Here is an 18,603-nt window from a genome sequence, read left to right as displayed (position 1 = left end):
TCTGAGCCTTCTCTTAGATTGGCCACATTAACTTAGTTATTACATGCAATGAATATTTTTCTATTTTTTATTTTTATCAATGCACTTATAGGTTGGGGTTTCCCCCGCCCACCCAAAAAAAAAAACCAAACTGAAGACTATGATGCAAAGAATGTAATGATCAGATGCAGAAATTTATCTTGTTATGATTTCTGGTACAATCACATTTCTTTATTATTATAAAAACTATTATTTGTATTGGAAGGTTGGTGGTGAAATAACCCTGAGGTCACTGGAAACAAAGCTTTCTATTTGGTTGGCCTCATGGTGCCAAGAAAGGCATCTCAGTGAAAATTCCTTTTCTGATAATGGCATGCTTGGTAGTATATTTCTAGAGGATTATTACTCTTCCTATGTGCTTGATGTTGCTCTGTGTCTGACCTTCTGCCTGGTGACAAACCCCATATCAGGTGCTCTGTAGCACTTTGAAAACACACTGCCAGACTGTCTTGTTTTATTGCTTACATAAGGAGTAAGAAAGTGGCAGTGTGCTGTGCTTTGACTTTTTCAATTACAAGTATCTTTAATAAATAGTCATTCTACCCTTTCCTTACATGCAAGTACAGCTGTAAACAGGGGAAGGAGTTCACATCTAGTCAAATTAAAGACCTGTTAAAGCCAAAGTACTCCAAGATGTTACAATATTTCAAATATATGACATTTAAATTCTAATATTGCTTTCTTGTGACAAAAAGTTAAAAGGTAATAGATTGTCACAACATGAATCCATTCTCATGACAATGGACGTAATGAGATTGTCAGAAACACAAACCTAACTGTGGTGCAATCTGGAGACTGTAATCTAGTTTGGTCTTGTCCAAGAGCTAGAAAGCATGTTCTGAGAATTGTATACTATTTTGAAATTGTAGTATGTTATTATTTTTCCCTCTAGGCAAAATTTCTTTTTGAGACATTGAATTTAGCTACCCACATTCTTCCAACAACTGGATATATTTTCCTGTTTTTTTTTTTCAAATATTGTTATGTTTATGTTTAAAACTTTAAATTAAAGGTCAAATATTCTTGTCCTGGAATGCTTCTCCCTCAACCCAACCACCAGTATCACAGACCCTAGGATTTTTGTACATGTGTGGGTTTAGTAGGATTTTTTGTCTCTTCCTCTGTTGTCACAGCCAGCAATACAGGAATGCACAGGAGGCAAATCACTGACCTTTTAGACCAAAGCATTCAAGTCCATTCCCAGTGCTTTGTCATCACTTCGGACAACCGCTATATTCTCATCTGTGGCTTCTGGGATAAGAGTTTCCGAATCTACTCTACAGACACAGGTAACTTATTTTCATCAGTGAACTAAAGTTAGCTACAAGTAGCATTGAGAGGCTAGAATGTTCTCTCATCTTCTTCCTTCCCCAAATTACAGAATTCTAAAATGTGTAACATAAGGAAGAGACACTGTATTCCCCGTTTAAGTAAAAATCTATAATATAGTTCACTATTAAGTTAACTTCAGCATGTTTTTAAGAGGCAGTTTGTTATAGTAAGTCTGTCTTCCAAGCCTCATGCCTACGGAATGAATGATTCATTTGAAATCGTATCCTGGCATGTAAGTAACATAATCGTACATCAGGTGTACATACCTATAGGTGTATTTTCCCACTTTTGTATTATATAAAGGGCTTTTTTTTTCCTTACTGGAATTTCTCATTAATTGTATTTCTTAGTAGTAGATATCTTGCCTCCACTTAATTCTGCATAGAACATTGTTGAAAGCTACACCATCATGAAGGACATTAGCTGACTACTGATTTCATATGTGACAGGGGCTCTTATTAAAATATAAAAGTTTAACTGTATATATTCATTTGCATGTATCTCACTAAGGGACAAACCAAGCTTAACTCATCATTATTACGGAAGATCTATAAATTTTTGTATATAGGAAATTCAGAAGTCTCTATAAAATATTTTAGAAACTGTTATAGGAGGAAATCAATTTATAGTAAATATGTAGTTGAATATTTGAAAGAATTAAAATTAGATATTAATATATCAGAATTTGATAATACCGTGGAAGTAGAAATTTCAACTAAAACAAGGATGTACAAATATCTTACTTGCATGTGAGAATAAGAAATTCTTTTTAATTTCTAGTTAATTAAATGTTTTATAGTAAATCATTTTTCAGTCTTGTTTATAATCTTTATAGAATGTATGAATCCAAGTTTCTGCTTTAGTAAGTATAATATATTGAAAAACTAATTGTTGGTTATTCAAAAATTTTGTCCTAATGCATTTTGATGAATGTATTGTAATATAGCTATGAGAAAGTAGAGGAAAAATAGTTGAATATATACTGTTCATATAATAGACCCTAGAAGTTGTTTTTGCCATGATCTTACTTATTTTTTTATTGAACTGATGATAGTTTTCTTAAAATGTGTATCCTATGTTCTGTAGGTCCAGAAAGAAAATACCATTATTCTAGTCTTTTTCTTTAATTAGGCACTTACTGCATATTGAGGTCTATAAGGTTGATTACTATTGAGCCTAAAACTCCTCTAGAATTCTTAAAAAATCCAATGGAATTGATGTGTTCCTAAAATTATTTATTATTACAGTGACTTTTCTCTGATTTAATAATGGAATTTAAATTTTAACCTCTTCTTTCACTATTATGGTAATGACAACCTTATTAGAATCATTGACCTCAAATTGTGCTCCCCTTTTGCATAAACTTTCAGATTAAAATTGTTACATCCTCTCACAAAATTTTCTTCAACATTCTTTTAGATTGCGTATCATTTTTTATACATTTAAAAAATTATTTTATAATTTACATACCATAAAATGAATTCTTTTTGGGTTACAGTTCTATAAGTTTAAGCAGTGTATAGAATTACATAACCACCACAATAAAGATGTAGAGCAGTTCTGTCACCCCCAAAATTCCCTGTGCCTCCCCTTTGCCATCAGCCTCTTCCCCCGCCTCAGCTTTGCACCACTGATCTATTCTTTATCTCTGTAATTTTGCATTTTCCAGAATGTTATATAAGTGGAATCATATATTATGTCAGTCTTTGATTTTGACATTTGAGTATTTTTGAATTTGCTAGCCTTTCATATCACTTTTCAAAAGCATTGACTATTAATATTTGTAATATAATTTGTAATAATCACTTTTATCTAATACTAATATTTAAAATAACTCTTACATTCACACAGAGTTCTTTAGAATTTATAAAATTCTTTCATATACATGATATTGTGTCAGCCTCATAACAGTCCTGTGAGAGACAAGACAGGTATCTTCATCCTTATTTTTCAGATGATGAAAACTGAGGTTTAGAAAGGTTAAGTAACTTTTTTGAAATTTGTATAGATAATGGTAATTGAACTTGGTATTGGAGCCAGCTCTTCTGACTTCAGATGTAGCATTCTTTATCATTACACCATGTTATCTCATATAGGCGTACCCATGAATATTGGTTAATTTTGGAAAATGCTATAATGTATGACACTAAGTTCCTCTGTGTCTGCCATGTTACATTAGACCTGATAAAGTAGATAACATTCCTTCTCTTCTTTCCAAAAACCTTCCACTTTACAGGGTTTTTTTTGGATATGTGAGTGTGTGTGTATGTAAAACATTTTCATAAGTGGTAGATTTATTCTAAGCTTCATTTTAGTGGTACTTACTTAGCTTGTACAATAAAAATATTTACATTTGCTAGAAAAGTTATGAAAAAATCCTGAAATGATAGTCCTAGTATGTTTCTTAATATCTTCTATACAAACAAACTCTGATGCTAGTTTTATTTAAAGTAACTTCAGTTAGAGTAAATATATATTTTATGACAATAGGGATATTAAATAGTTTCTCCTTTAAGTTTACCAGAAAAGCAAGGGGAAAATTATATGATCAATAATATATAATAGCAAAGCTATCACAAGTGTTGAATTCAATTATATTTTCACACATAAGCCAAAAAAAAAAAATCCTTCCGTTATTAGATTCAAGGTGGGGTGGGGTGGGGGAGAGAAACTGGTTGTAACGGGAAATTCTTTAAACATAAATCATGTTTTCGGGACACAACCAGAACAGCAGAGGCAACAATAAAACCTTCCCTCGGCAGTGGGAATTATTTTCAGGCCACATTTTAGATTCAGTGGTGTAGAGTCCTGAGCTTGAATTTTTTTTATTTGTAGCACAGCTGTCAAATAAAACATTAACTAGAAAATTTGTTCTGTCAAAAAAAGGATATTCTAGTGCTTGTGGTAATATTTGATATTAGTGTGTGGAGAGGTGGACTGGTATTAAAGGAAACAAAAAATAAAGGTTGAGGAACACTTACGAGATTATCAGAAAATAATTTACCAAAAAGAGCAGCAGGTATTTATATGCTGTGATTTATTTAGGAGGAGTGAACCTCAACCTCATAGTAATAACAACTATTGCTGAGGAAGGCTGCCAGAACAGGAAAAAGTAAACTTAAAAAAATAATGTTTTCCAGAGTTGAGTCCAAAGTATAAATTGTAGAAAATAAAATTAATTGGTATTAAAATATGAAAGGCTTTAGATGTAAATATGTAAATGTCACATCACTCCCTCATTTCAATCTTCCTTGATGCCCAATCTAAATTCATTCTACCTTATTATTCTCACTGATCCTACCTTGTTTTTTTCTTTTATAATACTTATCACTATTCATAATTACATATGTTTGTGTTTAATGTCTGTCTGCCCCACTAAACACTAAATATTATAAGGGCAGGCATCATGTCTATTTACCACCAATATACATGTAAGAAGGCCTAATGCTTAGCACTCAGCAAATATTGGTTGAATAAAAAATAATTGTGATAACTTTGGGGGCCAAAATTAAAACACAAGGAAGTTTTAATTAAAGAACCATAGTGACAGAGTATACATTTTTCTAACACTGACATTATAGATACAGAGTGATGACTTACCCTAGAATTAACAAATGGATCTGGGAAGATTCTGCCACTATAGTTAATTTATCCCACTTGTCCAGCGAAATCTTTACACTTTGTTCTCACATGAGTTGGAAATTAGGTAAATTATCAGGAGAATAGCTGCTTTTTTGCAAGGCTCCTGGAAGCACTTGGATTTCCCGTGCCCTGTGTTCCTCTTGTACCATTGATTGTTAATCGTAGTAACTCCTCCTCACTTCTACAACCCACTGGATTGATGGCCATTACATCTTAAATAGGCCTGCCCTAAATAATCTATTTAAATTACTCCTGTAGTTCACATGTTCTCAACATTTAGGTGTAGGCTGAGGCAGAAATAACTGTACATCCTGTTATCAAAAACATAACCAACACAGTATGTTCGGTTGTTTTCAGTGGTTACAACTCACTGACATTGCCTTCAGTTTTCCAATTAGTACTAAGAGTGCATTCAGCTGACTAACTTTGTCTTACCCTTTGTAAGGCCTGCCTTTACTCTGACACCACCCAGTTTACCACTAACCTTCTCCACTTTGTTCTTCATGTAAATTGGAAATGATGTGGAAATGATTATATCTTTTCATATTTAATTTGCTCTTTTCATTTCCATTTTTTTTATTCTAAGAAGGCTTGAATTCTTGATCTTTGTCGATACAATTAATTTTTAAATGAAATGTTTTGATATCCATTTAAAAAGTTGAAGAAATTCAGAAGTACACATTTTTAACTTTAGCAGTTAAAACACCAGCTTTAACTAAAGACTATTCACAGGAGAAAAAATGCATTTTATTAATCGTGCAATTTGAGCCTGAGATGAATCTGAATTTAAAGTTACTAGTAGTAGGCTCTCTGCAAGAGTGAAAACACTGTATTTGATCTTATACCTGAGTTAAATAAATTATGTTTCAGCATTTTATTTTTAAATTTGCAGCCTTTTTAACAGGTATTAGACTTACTGGGGCGCCTGGGTGGCTCAGTTGGTTAAGCGTCCGACTCTGGCTCGGGTCATGATCTCATGGTTTGTGAGTTCAAGCCCTGCATTGGACTCTGTGCTGACAGCTCAGAGCCTGGAGCCTGCTTCAGATTCTGTGTCTTTCTCTCTCTGCCCCTCCAACCGCCCCCCCCCCCACCTCTCAAAAGCAAAATAAACATTAAAAACCTTAAAAAAGTAAGAGACCTATTAAAATGAAGAATTAAAAAAAGTTAACATAAGTACTTTTTTAGTTATATTTATGATTATCTTGAAAAGTTAAATATACTTAGATGCCAATACTTGAGACCTCAAACTTTTGAATAGGTTATGATGTGTTACAAATTAAACACAAACTTTTTAAGGCATATTAATCTTTTTTCAGCTTAGTGGTCTTTCTTCTTGAATATTTGAATTATATTTATATGACCCCACTGAAACATTTATTCAAAAATAAAAAAACTTATGCTGAATATTAGAGACAGATATTCTCTGACATTCAACTGTACATTCTGTAAGGATGTTTTTGAAAGGAAAATTTTAGCTAGAAACCATAGGGATGGAGTGGAAGGGCTACTATAGCTATTTAATTCTTTAGACAGTATGTATGAATTATAAATACCATCCTAATTTTTAAACAAAGGTTTTAAAAGTGGGGACTTTACTTTTTTTTCTGGCACTAAAAGTGGGGGCTTTACTCTTTTTTCTGGCACTGTTAGTGAACAAGTCATCCTGTGTCTGAAACCCTAGATCTGTAGTAAGTTTAGTTAGAGTTCCTCCTTTTCACCCCCAGTCATTAATGTTAGATAAACTGCCATTATCTGAATTTCATCATGAGCCCCCAAGGAATTTTCATCATTCAGACAATTAAAACAGAGATGGAATGACCTGGCTCAAACTGCACTCATAATATATTAGTCTTTTTACCAAAATTTAGTTCATGTAATTCTAATTTGAAAAAAAAAAAAAAACACAGAAACTCTCCAGAGTGATTTATGTCGTCCTTGTATAGATCACTTAAAAAAAAATACATTAACTCTTTACTAATTCAGAGACAAGTTTGTATTAGTAAAGTCTAAGTTATAAAGTACTTAAAGAAAGGAACCTAAGTTTTATTTTGTTTTGAATCCTACAGAATAACTTAAGAAATTGCTGAAATTGTTGAATTCTCCTGGGTCTGTTTTAATCAGTAGACATGATTTATTTATTATTTATGGTAGCCATGGACATAATGCTATATGGCATCATGGTCCTCAAATACTATTTGTTGAAACAGTTTTAATATATGTCTTTCAAAACTGTTACTATCACTGCTCAGTTGATTTTTTGTTGTTAATATTCAGAGAAAACTTTTAGGTTAAACCAGATCAAATTTTATTATAAATCCTGAATCATCAGAATCTGAGTTAATATGACTTCATTATCTTGTAAGTTAAATGGTCACTGGAATATTTTCTTATTTTTTTTCATTTCAGCTTTAAAGAAAATTGTTTTGTATTTCAGGAAAATTGATCCAAGTGGTATTTGGCCATTGGGATGTGGTTACTTGCCTCACTCGTTCTGAGTCCTATATCGGGGGAAATTGCTACATTCTCTCAGGGTCACGTGATGCAACCCTTCTGCTCTGGTACTGGAATGGAAAAAGCAGTGGGATTGGAGATAACCCGGGCAGTGAGTACAACTCATTTTATAAGTAAACTATTACAAGTGATGTATAATAACATTCTGCAGTGATGTTCGAAGTTACATTTTTCATCATGGTGAAAGTGAAACTGAATTATTGAGTCGTTTTAATTTCATAGTTATCATTTAAGGAAGGTCTAGATAGGCTTTCAGTTATTAACAGTTTGTGAACATTGATAATTCAAATCCAACTATGGATTTTTCATGTTACAGGTTATGATCTGAACATGGTAGTTCTTCTTTGGAAATGGCTGTCACCAAATAAAAGAGAGGTGTTTCATTCACGAACAAGACAAAACATAAAAGTGCAATCACATATTATCTTGTTTATTGAATTCATATTTTAAGAGGGCAAAAGAAAAATTATAATTTCATGGAAACAAACCAGTCTTTATAAAGAATATGCTTTCATTTACATATTAAAAGATAAAACAGGTCATAAAAGGCCAATATGGAATATTCAAATTGGCTCTTGGTTTTTCATATGGGAAATGAAAATGTTCACCAACAGCCTTAAACATCTTTATGAAACTATGCTGAAGGCAGTAAAACAAAAAATGTGTAACCATTTAAAATTGTAATTCACAGAAGGCAAAAAAGGAAGCAGCTACCATTAAAACCAATCGCACACAGCTGCAGAAAAGAAATGGCTTTAGAAAAACACATTAAGAAGTAGGAAAAAACAATTAAAGGGACCACCTGAAAAATGAGAATTTAATTAAAATGATTATGACAACACTGAAGAGTTCCTGCAAGAATAGCTTTAGATTTTTACTTCATAAAGTAGAGCATTTTAACTGCTCTTAAATATTTACAGTTTCTTAATTTAAAGCAAGCTGCACTACATTTGGTTAAAAGGAAGGACCATTTTGTCCTTGATTGCTTTACCTGAATGCTATAGCACTTACTTCTGTCCCTTAGCTCCAAATTAGGAGACAGTCTGAACATGCTTAATTCCATCACATTTTGGATTGACTTCTTAAAGCTGTGCTTATTAAATGTTTAATATTTGATTGAAAGTGAAATATGTAAAAATAGTCAAAAGCCAGTGTATAATTTTAAAAGAAGTATATGGGAGATATTTTATCAAAGCTGTTTATGCTTTTCTGTTTTGTGTGATAGGTAGACACGATTTTTATTAAATCCTGTAATGTATATTTCTTATGTTAATTAAATCAGGGATAATTCCCTATACAAATAGAATATGAAAAATAACTTTAAGATTGTGATGCTTTAGATAATATGGTCTTTGTTATCAGGTCAAACTTTAGTGTTTATATGGGAGGGTAATGTGTTCATATGTGTATTTCACATATTTACGGAGACATCTGCATTTTATACATAATTACAATAAAATGTTTAAACATGTAAACTTAAGGGATTTTGTTTTTCACTTTCGTTTGAAAAGTACTTCATGTTCTTATTGGACCCTCACATTCTGCTCCTTCTTCATTTCTGGCCTTTTAGGAGTGTCTCCTTTCAATTTCTTTTTTTCCTGTGTTTATAAACTCAGTTACCACGATTCAGTAAATTATCTTAGACAAACCTACGTTTAACATAAATAATAAATATATAATTTTTTATTTATCTGAAAATATACAGGAAGAACTTTCTCTTGCCTTAAAGTAATGTGTTTCATTCACATGTAGCAATCCAAACACAAGAAAAAAAAATTTATTTTTACTTCCATGGTCTAATTTGTGTTCTATATGTTATACATGGTCATTACCAGTGTGTACTCCAAGAAGTAGCTAGAGGCTTATTATCTATACCTATATGTAATTGCTGTTACATTTCAGAAATTAAAGTATATTTTCATACTAGAAATATTCAACATTTCCAGAAGGAAGAAATGTATAAATACCTTATAAATCATCCTAGAGATGGTTTTTACATGCATGTCTTCTAGAAAAAAATGAATCCAGTAGCATTGACCAAATCCTGGAGTTTGGAGTAAAACAAATCTAAGTTCTAAGCTTTTCTGTGGTCCTTCTGTCTTGTCTGTAAAATGAAAGCAACAATAGTCACTGACTTAAAGTGTTATCAGAAGCACAGAATGCTTAGAGCAAATAAATCACCGTACAAACACCATCTTGTTGGCATTAGAGTATATATTATAATGTTATATTTTTCATAAGGCACTTCATCTATACCCTCTCATTGTCTGCAGTATGGTGGACATTAACTCCTAGTAACGCTGGTAATGAAAAGAAAAAAAAAATAAAAGAATAACATAACAGCACATCTCATAAAAATTTTAGAAAATTGTAATGTATCTTGACTAAATTAAATTACCTTTCTCAAAGTTAACCTCATCCTTTCTGGCTCTTTTATAATCTCTGATGTCCCAATCTAATTTTGCTTTAGCTTTGAAGGATGAATCTGGGAGAAAGACAAATAGGCACTTTTTCATATAATGAGAATTTCCACACATTAGAATAGAAAAATGAACAAGCCAGTCTAAGCTTTTCAAAAGAAATGACAAACAAAAACAAAGACATTTTTACCGCGCGTGTAACTGTGTTTTACACATTCATGCAAGCTGGTTCGGATTTTATAAGCCTCTGGCTCCTTGATGGCTCCACGATGCAGCCGCTCAAGTCAGAGCTGTTCACATGAGGAATTTTAGGTTATGCTTATTCCTATATTGTATCTCTTGGATGCAATATACATGCCCTTTAAGAAATGGCCATGCTTTGTTTATACATAATTTCAATCTGGTCTATAAATGCATATAATGTCTCAACTTAAAATTTTGAATATAGACTTTTTCCTTTCATGAAAGGAAAATAGGTAAGTTAAAACTATGCTATGGCTTTTTCTGCATTTTTTAGGTCTCATTCAAGTATTTTGTTTTGTTTTCAAAAATCATGAGAATAAGCTCCCATTTTTACTTGCTAGGGTCATAAGCCTGCACCATTTTCTACAAATTAGTATTAGTGCTATATGTAAAGTTTATAGCTTTATTACTATCTTTTTAAAATCATGTTATCCAGTATTAAAATACACATTGCTTGGGCAAAATCCAGCTAATTCAAACTGGATAAAACCCATATATACTATAACTTGGGCTTTTAAAAGGATGCACATGTTTTATAAACTATGCCTAGATTATGTGCCAAAGGCCTCGTTTTCCTGAATAACAGATAGTTTCTCATCTTTGACTCTTTTGTGATGGTTAGCTCCTGTAGAATGCAGTTTTCTTACCAAGAAGAAAAATTAAGATTCAATTCCATTTAGTTGTAGATTTTTAAATAAAATGAACGAGAACATTTTAAAGAAAGGCATTTTCTACATGGAACCATATCTTCCTTTGCCCTAGTACTCTGTGTTTTAGAGCTGAATTTGTGCACCAGGATGCTTTTCCTGAAACACTCAATTTTCCTTCAGAATAATACTATACAAACTATCCACTTTCAAATTTTGGAGAAAATCACCCCCCCTTCCCCGTGCACTCAATTGACATTTAAATACTTTAAACTTTGAAATGATCTTATAAGCAAGATGAAAATTTACAAAATAGTTCTTATCCACTATTTTTATATTGTATTACTAGATCATAAACTTTAAATGCTTATTAAGCATTTGAAAGTAAATACTTATTAAATATTTTCAGGTTTCTGAGTAATTTTTTAAAAGCCACAGTTGATTAGCTTTAGAAACAAATGTTTGCCGACTGTGAGGGTGTTGCATAGATTTGTGTATATAGTATTTCAGTAAACTAGTTTTCCATCCTCACATTCTGGTTTTGATTTGATTGAAAGGTGGCATTTTTTTTCCTCTTTGCAATCAGACATGCTAATCTATGTCAGCTTTCTCCTTTATGGGAATGGCGTCTACTGAAAAACGCGCGCGCTCACACACACACACACACACACACACACACACACACACAACTATTTAAGTTTTTCTTCATAACAACAAGATTCTGTTCTTTAAGAATATTTCAGCACCATTAATTAGAAAGAAGGTTTTATTAACCATAAGGCTAGCACTAACAGACCACAGAGCTGTTTTTTAAAGTACTGTATGCCATAGCTGCCCTGCTTTTTCTCTGTCTAAAACTTCATTTTGTTATACTCTCATCAATCACTTAAGTCATTACCGTAAATCCCACTGTTGTTAATTTTACTAGTATCACCCTAATGAGACATTCCTGCTATAATTAAAAATGAATTCTAACTTTAAAGCATTCTAAATTTTTTTTTAATGAATTTAGAATGATCTTGCCATATGACTATAAATACCACTGATATACATAGACTACTCATCAGTCTATAAGAAAAGTAGTATCATTATATGTCCAGGTGTGAATTATTTACTGGTTGCTTCTGTGCACATGTGCTTATGCATATGTATATTTTTGTGCACATATTTAGGAATTATGTTCTTTCTATCATAAAGCCTAATATGTTTTACTGAAGCTACTGATAAATCCTTATTCTTTGTCTTGCCAAAATATAGGTGGATATAACACAAACAGTATTACTCTCTTTAAGTAGGTGTCCTAGAGCACCATCTGCTGGATGTATTTGGGGACTTAATTCGGTAAATTTGAAAATCAGTGTGTGATAAGACAGGTGTACGTTGTTTTTAATTGCCTGTGATATATTATTTATGGGTCACAAATGCCAAGGTATGTACGTTTGTGGTGAACCATATAAGTTTGTAAAAGAAATCACTTTCTTCCTTCTTTTCCTCTACCCTAATGTGGATTTGGAAATTTATAAAAAATACTTTGTTTAAGGAAAAAAAAGTAAGCTCAACGTATGCCTCATGAAACAAAGCATCAGTTTGTCATAAGATAAACTCTTACATTCTTGATTGCAGGTAAGCTGTAGTTGAAGAAAATTGTTCAGATATTTTGACCTTATGTTCACTAGATTCTGAATATGAAAGGAGCGCTTGGCCCAAGTAGCCTTCTTGCACCCGGCATATTTCTCTCGGTCTGATTCTTTGTCTAGAACATGACTTCTTATATTTACCTCATCAAGAGCTTTCCTTGTGGCCTGACTTTTGGCATACACTGTTGTACTAACACTGAGACTGCCCTGTATTTTTCTTTTTTTCTTGAATAATTCATCAAGTTGGGTTTGCAGCAGTATGTTGGCAGTGTTCAAGTTCAGGTGACATTAAACTATGTTTATGAAATTCTCCAGAAGGTCCAGGATGTTTAGTGCTCCATGATGTAATGCAGGCCCGCAAGTTCCAGCAAAACAACTCTGTATTTACTGCTTGTAACTAATAGTAGATGTGGTAAAAGGAATTATATTCATATGGCAAATGAATACAACCTTAATGTGCACCATATGCAGAGTGGTGGGGTGATGTGCCAATATATCACATTTATTTACCTTGTTTAGTTGCAGAGAAAAATGACTATACCATTCAGCCATAGGCTGTAGTCATATAAATATGAGAACAGAAGAACTGAAGATTTATGCCCTCAAATTGAAACTGAGTATCTTCATGTGTAGACTTTCATAGTACCACACCAAAGAAAGTTGCTTGTCTAATACTTTATGCTCAGATGGGAAATTTAATTTCAAACAATTGGTAGAACTAATGTAAGAAGAGACAAGTTCCCTCTGGTCAGCTAGGGTTCTCAAAGAAAATTTGGAATGTATCTTTCGTCATTTAATTGAAACTGAATATACCTTGAAATGGCAAGCTATTTCTTCCACCCTTTTTTAAACCTAAAAGCGAGATTCTTGTGCTTTTAGAGTATTGCACGTGTGTGTGTGTAACATTATTGGAGAATCATCATAAGGACACATTTAATCAAGGCCTCCTGGAACAAGCTATGAGACTGACTTTTATCACCTTCCAAAAAGTTCATTTCAGTAGAGAAACTGTATGACAGCTTTGTGCGTGTGTCCCTTATATTGTACTTTAATATTCCTAACAGTTTATTAAAAAAAAAACCATGAAATTAAGTACTTAAATTCCTCTAATGATTCCTTTTACAAAGCAACAATTGCCCTAGTTTTTAAAGTAATTTTGCTCATAAATAGGCTCGGTCAGACTTCAGATTCTAGATTTGAATTATTTCTAGGTAGGGGGGAAAATCTTAGAATTCTTTCTGCTTCCTATGGTGAAGTCTTTATGACTGCTGAACTTTTTAGCTTTTACTCTTGTAGCTTGTAATTTCCTACACCCGAGAGATTGCTATATTTCCCTGGGGTGAGTGGGATCAGGATGTGTCTTTCTTAATTGAGATAAAATGGACATATAACATACTAGCTTCAGTAGTACAACATGACTTGATATATGTATATACTGTGAAATGATCACCACAATTTATTTAGGTAATGTCCATCACCACACAGTTATACATTTTTTTTTCCTGTGATGAGGATCTACTCTCTTAGCAGCTTTCAAACCTACAATATAGTGTTATTAACTGTAGTCACCATGAGTATACTACGTCCCAGAACTGACTGACTTTGTAACTGAAAGTACCTTTTGACCACCTTTGCCATCTCCCCTACCCCCCAACTACCATGCCAGTCTGTTCTTTGTATCTCTGAGGTCAGTTTGTTTGTTTTGTTTTTTTTTTAATTCCACATATAAGTGAAATTAGAAAGTATTTGTCTTTCTCTGGCTTGTTTCACTTAGCATAATACCCTCAAGGTCCATCCATGTTGTGACACATGGCAGGATTTCCTCTTTTTTATTAATGAATAATAATCCACTGGTGTGTGTATACACACACATATACACAACACACACCACATTTTCTTATCCACTCATCCATTGATAGATACAGGATGCACTATATGCAATGCACTATGCATTGATAGATACGTAGATACACTCATCCATTGATAGATACATTGATAGATTCCAAGTCTTGGCTATTATACATAATGCTGTCATGACCATGAGGGTGCAGATACCTTTTCAAGGTAGTGTTTTCATGTCCTTCAGATAAATACCCAGAAGTAGAATTGCTGTACCATATGTTTTTTTTTTTAATTTTTTGAGGAACCTCATATTGCCTTCCACAGTTACTACCGCAGTCTACATCCCCACCAACAGTGCATGAGGGGTCCCTCTTCTCCACATCCTCTCCAACGCTTGTTATTTATTGTCTTTTTGATGACAGCCATTTGAACAATTGTGATATATTATTGTTGTTTTGATTTGTATTTCCCTGATGATGAGTAATGTTTAGCACCTTTTCACGTACCTGTTGCCCATTTGTATGTCTTTTTTGGAAAAAAAAATACCTACTCACATCCTCTGCCTATCGATCTATCTATTTATTGAAAATCAGATTGTTTTACATTTGTTTGTTTACTATTGAGTTGTATGAGCTCTTTATATATTTTGGATATTATCAGATATATGATTTGCAAGTATTTTCTCCCATTAAATAGGTTGCCTTTTGCTTTTGATGTTAAAAGCAGAATGTCTCCAATTAAGCTAAAGGTGTAAAATGTTTTTATCTGTATTCTTTTTTGGAGGCAAAATTTTATAATGTTTATGTTATTAGATACTAGATATACAGCTACAGGAGCTATGAATGAATTTGAGCCAAAAGCAAGCCCCTCTATGGGGGGAATCAACAAATGAAAAGTGTTAAGAAAGAAAAATATGTAATACATAAGTAGAGTCTTGTATGTTCACATAATGAAATACTCTGCAGCCATTACTGTATTACGAATTTGTGGTACTGACACGGATAAATAATGCTGTCTGTATCGTTAAGTGTAAAAGATCACCAAACTACGTGTATAATTTTTAGGTGTCTATGTCTATGTATATACTTTGTGTTCTGTGTATATTCATGCATAGAAAGAAGTCCAGAATGATAGCCAGCAAAATGATTTTTCTTATGTTAGCAATGGTTATTTATAGGTAGTGGAATTTAGAGGCAGTTTTTTCATTTCCTTCTTCATAATTTACTACATTGTCTGAATGTTTTATAATGAGCACGTATTACTTTGATAATAGTAGTGTTATTACTGTACTATTACCTAATGATTATAATGTACCTTCACTTTCTTCTCTAGGCTTCTAGGTATTAGTAGTTTTATCAGAATTTATATGGATTGTTAGGGAAGACTGGAAAGTCTAAGAAAAGGAAGAATGGGAGAAGTCAAAGTTTAATTTTTAGAAGTTAAGAAATAAAAGAATGACAAACAAAAATAATCAGAACCATCTCTAATTTTCATTTATGAAGCATAGGATCAGATATTATACTTTTGCTGAAAGAGCGTCTACAACAGAGAGTGAACATCATTCTACTGTTGTTACTACTACCACTACTATTACTCGGTGATACTTGCTGGGTGCTCACTGCATGCTGAGCACCGCCAAAAGCACTTTACATGGTAACTCATTGAACCTTACAGTGGTCCTATGTGGTAACTACTATCATTATCCTTGTTTTATAGGTGAAGCACAGAGAGATTATAAATATGTCTTTACTTTCTGCCCTGGGCCTTGAAGCTCCTAGATCTTACTGTAAACTATGAGAACATGCCCAAGGAAGATCACATGGCTGGTATTCTAGGCCAGAGGCACCATTCTTGATCACTAAGCTGTACTGCATTTTTCATTTGAGTTAATTGGGCCATCACCTGTAGACGATTTGATGCAACCCTGTCACTAAAGCATGCTTTGTATTTGCAAAGGACAATACAGAGATGATTTTGCTAAACTGAATTTTTTTTTTTATTTTTTTAACATTTATTTATTTTTGAGACAGAGAGAGACAGAGCATAAATGGGGGAGGGGCAGAGAGAGAGGGAGACACAGAATCGGAAGCAGGCTCCAGGCTCTGAGCCATCAGCCCAGAGCCTGACGCGGGGCTCGAACTCACGGACCTCGAGATCGTGACCTGAGCCGAAGTCGGACGCTCAACCGACTGAGCCACCCAGGCGCCCCAATGAATTCTTACGACAGTATATATCATGTTAGGATTTTGTATTTTTTTAATATTATGACCCAACTTAGGGTTATACTTTATGCAATTGCAGGTACGTACTCACACACATTTTCTATTGTAGTTGTAAGAGAGAGATGCACACACAGAGACAAAGAGGAGGAAGAAGAAAGGTTACAAACCAAGAACCTATAGTTGATTTTTATACCAACATTATCTTGTTTTGCATTAGTAATTCTAATATTATTTACAAGAGGAAGCTATCAAAATTTACTATCTGATGGTTGTCCCACCCTAAATGCAGCTTTGGTTTATTTTCCATAGTCTATATATCTAACCAAATTAACATTTTTTTTTTCACCAAGGAGACTATGATGAGTGGAGAGAAGGAGAAAGGTTGGCGGAGATAGAAGGACTAGAACAAATTTCAAAGAATTCCTCTTTCATAATTAAAATGTAGTGACATTAGGAAGTTAATGGGAAAGGTTTAAGGAACATTTAGTAGCTAACCTCATTTCCGCTTCAGAAAGCCATTTCCTTTCTCGGTTTGCCATTATGGTGAGCCACATAAGAAAGTTCAGTGTACAGTTAACACGTGAATTTTTTTTTCTCAACAAATTGTTGTAGTAATCAAAATGTAATTAAAATGGGACAAAAGGCATGTGCAATACGGAACTTTCCTTCGTTAGGAAATGACTGGCATACGTTGTATAATACTTAGATTATAAAAAATCTCTATATACTTAATAACTTTTATATTTAGGTTCTTAAATATGTGTTTTCTTTCAAAGTGAATACTCTGTTGAAATGATTTTTTTTAACAAAGCCAGGTCTCATATTTTCTTTTACCTCTTGAAGAGGTCAGATGGTTATATTTTAATAATGTGGAAAATTATATCTGTTGTTTTTATTAAAGGACTTCATTAGTTGATGTGAAATACACATTTGGTATAAAAATTCCATTGTAACAGTTTGAACTTCAGTACGGCCTTTTGACCTTTCCCATTATAGGTATTCATAATTATACTTTGCAGGTTTATAGTAAGGTAACAGAACCTGATCCAGTGACCACTTAAAATCAAGTTATTTGACAATAGACTATATTTTATTCCCCTCCTTTTTCCACAGTGCATTGCATATATCCCATAAAGGCTATTAAGTAAATGAAGGAGTAAATGAATGAATGAGAAAGCAAATGGGAAATGTTAACTTTTTGGCCCAAGGAGTCATCTTAACTAAGTATTAATTGAAAGAACTAATTTCATTTCTACGAAACTAGAAATAGGTACATGTAGAACCAAACTTCATTATGAAATGAAGTTAAGTAGTAACTTGTGAAAAAAAAAACAGGGAATGAATGAAGGAGATTATCTCTCTGCTAATAACATATTTAAACTGCTAATGAGAATTGTGCAGTACATTTTAAAGTGATTTAATTTTCATAAGACAGAGGAGATGATGCCAAAAATACCAAGAACTTTAGTGAAATTTTAAAATGTAACTCAAGTGTTTGCCAGAAATACACATCTAGTCTGTTTTTACCTGGATTATTAACCCCCCTTGCCTTAATGGAGACATATCTTTTGAAATATTTTTCTCATTGAATATTTATGAACAGGTACTAGAGAAATGACTGTTTTCTCTTCCGTGAGGTATAACTGTAAGTGGTTCAGGGTCCATTTGAGGAGAAATATACTCAGTTATGAGGGCACCAAAGAAACACATTTAACAAAAGCATTTGTTATTCTGCCTAATGGTGTAAAACACGTCACCTAATATTTTAAAACACAGGTCCAATATAAATGCTAAATGGGTATTACGGAGATCTTGTGCTGCTTTAATGCAAGTTGGGTTGTTAGAATAGTGTCTGTAAATTAGTACTGATATTTCCAGTATTATGTACTGAGAAAAGCACATCTGTAAAAACCGGTGTGTCCCGGTATAAGATCTTGGCAGGATTTGGGCTGTCTTTAATCTCCTTTGACTTGTTCATCTTCCTTTAAGGCCATCCATAAAGATGCACTGAGTATCCTTTTCAGCCTTTGGTTAGGATTTGCATCAGTAGTCATAAACCTGCTCTCCG

The 18,603-nt window shown here is 33.1% G+C and overlaps 1 protein-coding gene across 5 annotated transcripts in view; it reads left to right on the top strand.

Annotated features, from left to right (window-relative positions):
• LRBA (LPS responsive beige-like anchor protein) overlaps window positions 1-18,603 on the top strand; it is a 785,855-nt gene that overhangs the window by 748,337 nt on the left and 18,915 nt on the right. For all 5 annotated transcript variants that reach the window (XM_049632267.1, XM_049632266.1, XM_049632264.1 and 2 more), the window contains 2 exons: window positions 1,173-1,328; window positions 7,448-7,615. In XM_049632267.1, the coding sequence (XP_049488224.1) occupies window positions 1,173-1,328; window positions 7,448-7,615 (324 nt within the window). The remainder of the gene's footprint in view (window positions 1-1,172; window positions 1,329-7,447; window positions 7,616-18,603) is intronic.

Source organism: Panthera uncia, chromosome B1 (genome assembly GCF_023721935.1).
Source record: "Panthera uncia isolate 11264 chromosome B1, Puncia_PCG_1.0, whole genome shotgun sequence".
Classification (NCBI taxonomy): domain Eukaryota; kingdom Metazoa; phylum Chordata; class Mammalia; order Carnivora; family Felidae; genus Panthera; species Panthera uncia.
Note: the sequence above shows the minus strand (reverse complement) of the source record. Positions and strands in the feature narration are given on the sequence as shown.